The 4,090-nt window shown below is 42.6% G+C and overlaps 1 protein-coding gene across 1 annotated transcript in view; it reads left to right on the top strand.

Annotated features, from left to right (window-relative positions):
* Positions 1-4,090, top strand: part of LOC103517817 — a gene marked incomplete at its 5' end in the record, with an annotated part of 7,744 nt that continues 3,654 nt past the window's right edge. Inside the window, 2 exon segments of the mRNA XM_026829786.1 lie at positions 1-60; positions 2,614-2,655. Of these exon segments, the coding sequence (XP_026685587.1) occupies positions 1-60; positions 2,614-2,655 (102 nt within the window).

Raw genomic sequence — 4,090 nt, 5'->3', positions numbered from 1 at the left:
GAAGAAGCTGGACACTTACTTCTCTATCCGAAACTCACAACCTGAGTTCTTCCTGCATAGGTGAAATTCCCTGACTTTTCCCTGACTTTTCCAGTCCCCATGAAATTCCCTGACTTTTCCCGGTTTTCCAGTCTGGTAGACACCCTGAGAATACCTGTGTTCGAACCCCAACCTCGAAAAAAAAAAAAATAATAAATAAAAATGTACTAGTACTTCGATTGTAACTATTTCAACGGATTACTTTCTGTTGTTCTCGTGTTGACCCAGCACCTAAATGGGAAGCATTGTGTCTCTACGGGATGGGCATGCTACGACACAAACCAGCGCCTAATTTAGCAGTAATTGTTTCATTTTCTTGTTTGCGCTTTTTGTAACCCGTTTTGTATCAAACTTCTACTCCAAAGAGGTGCAAACTGTTCTGGACATCACGTAAGTAAAACAGATCCTCACTCCAAAGAGGTGCAAACTGTTCTGGACATCACGTAAGTAAAACAGATCCTCACTCCAAAGAGGTGCAAACTGTTCTGGACATCACGTAAGTAAAACAGATCCTCACTCCAAAGAGGTGCAAACTGTTCTGGACATCACGTAAGTAAAACAGATCCTCACTCCAAAGAGGTGCAAACTGTTCTGGACATCACGTAAGTAAAACAGATCCTCACTCCAAAGAGGTGCAAACTGTTCTGGACATCACGTAAGTAAAACAGATCCTCACTCCAAAGAGGTGCAAACTGTTCTGGACATCACGTAAGTAAAACAGATCCTCACTCCAAAGAGGTGCAAACTGTTCTGGACATCACGTAAGTAAAACAGATCCTCACTCCAAAGAGGTGCAAACTGTTCTGGACATCACGTAAGTAAAACAGATCCTCACTCCAAAGAGGTGCAAACTGTTCTGGACATCACGTAAGTAAAACAGATCCTCACTCCAAAGAGGTGCAAACTGTTCTGGACATCACGTAAGTAAAACAGATCCTCACTCCAAAGAGGTGCAAACTGTTCTGGACATCACGTAAGTAAAACAGATCCTCACTCCAAAGAGGTGCAAACTGTTCTGGACATCACGTAAGTAAAACAGATCCTCACTCCAAAGAGGTGCAAACTGTTCTGGACATCACGTAAGTAAAACAGATCCTCACTCCAAAGAGGTGCAAACTGTTCTGGACATCACGTAAGTAAAACAGATCCTCACTCCAAAGAGGTGCAAACTGTTCTGGACATCACGTAAGTAAAACAGATCCTCACTCCAAAGAGGTGCAAACTGTTCTGGACATCACGTAAGTAAAACAGATCCTCACTCCAAAGAGGTGCAAACTGTTCTGGACATCACGTAAGTAAAACAGATCCTCACTCCAAAGAGGTGCAAACTGTTCTGGACATCACGTAAGTAAAACAGATCCTCACTCCAAAGAGGTGCAAACTGTTCTGGACATCACGTAAGTAAAACAGATCCTCACTCCAAAGAGGTGCAAACTGTTCTGGACATCACGTAAGTAAAACAGATCCTCACTCCAAAGAGGTGCAAACTGTTCTGGACATCACGTAAGTAAAACAGATCCTCACTCCAAAGAGGTGCAAACTGTTCTGGACATCACGTAAGTAAAACAGATCCTCACTCCAAAGAGGTGCAAACTGTTCTGGACATCACGTAAGTAAAACAGATCCTCACTCCAAAGAGGTGCAAACTGTTCTGGACATCACGTAAGTAAAACAGATCCTCACTCCAAAGAGGTGCAAACTGTTCTGGACATCACGTAAGTAAAACAGATCCTCACTCCAAAGAGGTGCAAACTGTTCTGGACATCACGTAAGTAAAACAGATCCTCACTCCAAAGAGGTGCAAACTGTTCTGGACATCACGTAAGTAAAACAGATCCTCACTCCAAAGAGGTGCAAACTGTTCTGGACATCACGTAAGTAAAACAGATCCTCACTCCAAAGAGGTGCAAACTGTTCTGGACATCACGTAAGTAAAACAGATCCTCACTCCAAAGAGGTGCAAACTGTTCTGGACATCACGTAAGTAAAACAGATCCTCACTCCAAAGAGGTGCAAACTGTTCTGGACATCACGTAAGTAAAACAGATCCTCACTCCAAAGAGGTGCAAACTGTTCTGGACATCACGTAAGTAAAACAGATCCTCACTCCAAAGAGGTGCAAACTGTTCTGGACATCACGTAAGTAAAACAGATCCTCACTCCAAAGAGGTGCAAACTGTTCTGGACATCACGTAAGTAAAACAGATCCTCACTCCAAAGAGGTGCAAACTGTTCTGGACATCACGTAAGTAAAACAGATCCTCACTCCAAAGAGGTGCAAACTGTTCTGGACATCACGTAAGTAAAACAGATCCTCACTCCAAAGAGGTGCAAACTGTTCTGGACATCACGTAAGTAAAACAGATCCTCACTCCAAAGAGGTGCAAACTGTTCTGGACATCACGTAAGTAAAACAGATCCTCACTCCAAAGAGGTGCAAACTGTTCTGGACATCACGTAAGTAAAACAGATCCTCACTCCAAAGAGGTGCAAACTGTTCTGGACATCACGTAAGTAAAACAGATCCTCACTCCAAAGAGGTGCAAACTGTTCTGGACATCACGTAAGTAAAACAGATCCTCACTCCAAAGAGGTGCAAACTGTCCTGGACACCACGTAAGTAAAACAGATCCTCACTCCAAAGAGGTGCAAACGCTCTAAATTTTCAGAGCCCAGCCCGTAGTAGAATGGCAGAAATGAAGTGCTGTTGGCTTTTTCCGGTCTCCTAAGTCAATGTGAGTAGCCAGATTGTCGCCAAATGGAGGTTAAACTTCCGGTCAATGAAACCTGAGCATTGCCAGCCTAGTTAGCTTAGTTGGTAGTGCGTCTGCCTTGTAAGCGCTAGGCCGCGGGTTCGATTCCCGCCCGGGGCGGATTTTATCCTGATGGGATAATGTTCGTTCTCGGAAACGGCTGGCTTTCTCCTATCCTGTCTTCCTTCTCTCCTCGATTTCGGGACGATAAGACCATAGCAGTTAAAGTTCCCTCTGTCAAACCTCTTAAAAAAAAAAAAAAAAAAAAAAAAAAAAAAAAAAAAAAAAAAAAACAAAAAAAATACACTTCCTTGAGTCAGGGTATTTCATCTACAAAAATGGACCACTGCATCCAATGAGCCACTTACATTCATTGATAGACTCTAACACCCATTAAAAGTTAAATACTGATCTTCTACCCCACGGTAAATAACTCTAGAACACGGTTACGCGCTGATTGTGGCAAACTGAAGTTATCATGCCACTCTACAAAACCGACAAGTAAACGGATACTATACTCGTTAAAAACCACGGAAAAACAAGTCAAAAGCCAGGAGCACCGTTAATTAACATTGAACGATTCCAGAATTAGCAAGGCTTTAGCTCTCTCTCTGTCCTATGCCTCTTTTTGGTCGTCCAGGAAGCATTGCTAGGAATAGGCAAGTCCTATTTTCGGCGGGTGCTCACCCCTTAGGTTTGGCGCTGGCGATCGGGAGGGTCGATTGATCCGACCGATTAATTTATCAATAAGATCTACTCTCTTAAAACATAAACTTATGATTATGGATACGGGTTTATTAATGTTTAATGTTATTATGATTTATGTTTGGTAATGATGTAATGTCCAATATCCCCTTAATTAACCAATGTTGGCACATTTTTAACCTTCGGTTATCAATCTCCAAGACCACAAACAAAAAACGGTCTATTATAATACTAAATGCTCGTAGCATTAAAAAAGGGGGAATCTTACAAAATAAAGGCGGTCGATCAATCGAATCAACCATCACGCAGACGGAACATTCGCGATCCGACGCTCAAGCTAAGGGTGGGCCCCGCCTAAAATAGGACTACCCTATTTACAAAGCAAAGAGCCTTGCCGGCGAAAGGAGGATAGGACAGAAGGAAGAGTAGAACCTAAGGCCCTGCTATTCTGGGACGTCAATGTCAGGGGAGACAGTACGGATAACTTTTTTTTCTCTACAAAATATTAAAATTTTTCGTACTACAAAGTAGCGGCAAAATCGATTTACAGGAAATGGATACATTCGAGACTTTGTTGACGAGTAATCTGCGAG

This window comes from Diaphorina citri, unplaced genomic scaffold (assembly GCF_000475195.1).
Source record: "Diaphorina citri unplaced genomic scaffold, Diaci psyllid genome assembly version 1.1 scaffold1973, whole genome shotgun sequence".
NCBI classification, from domain to species: Eukaryota; Metazoa; Arthropoda; class Insecta; order Hemiptera; family Psyllidae; genus Diaphorina; species Diaphorina citri.
Note: the sequence above shows the minus strand (reverse complement) of the source record. Positions and strands in the feature narration are given on the sequence as shown.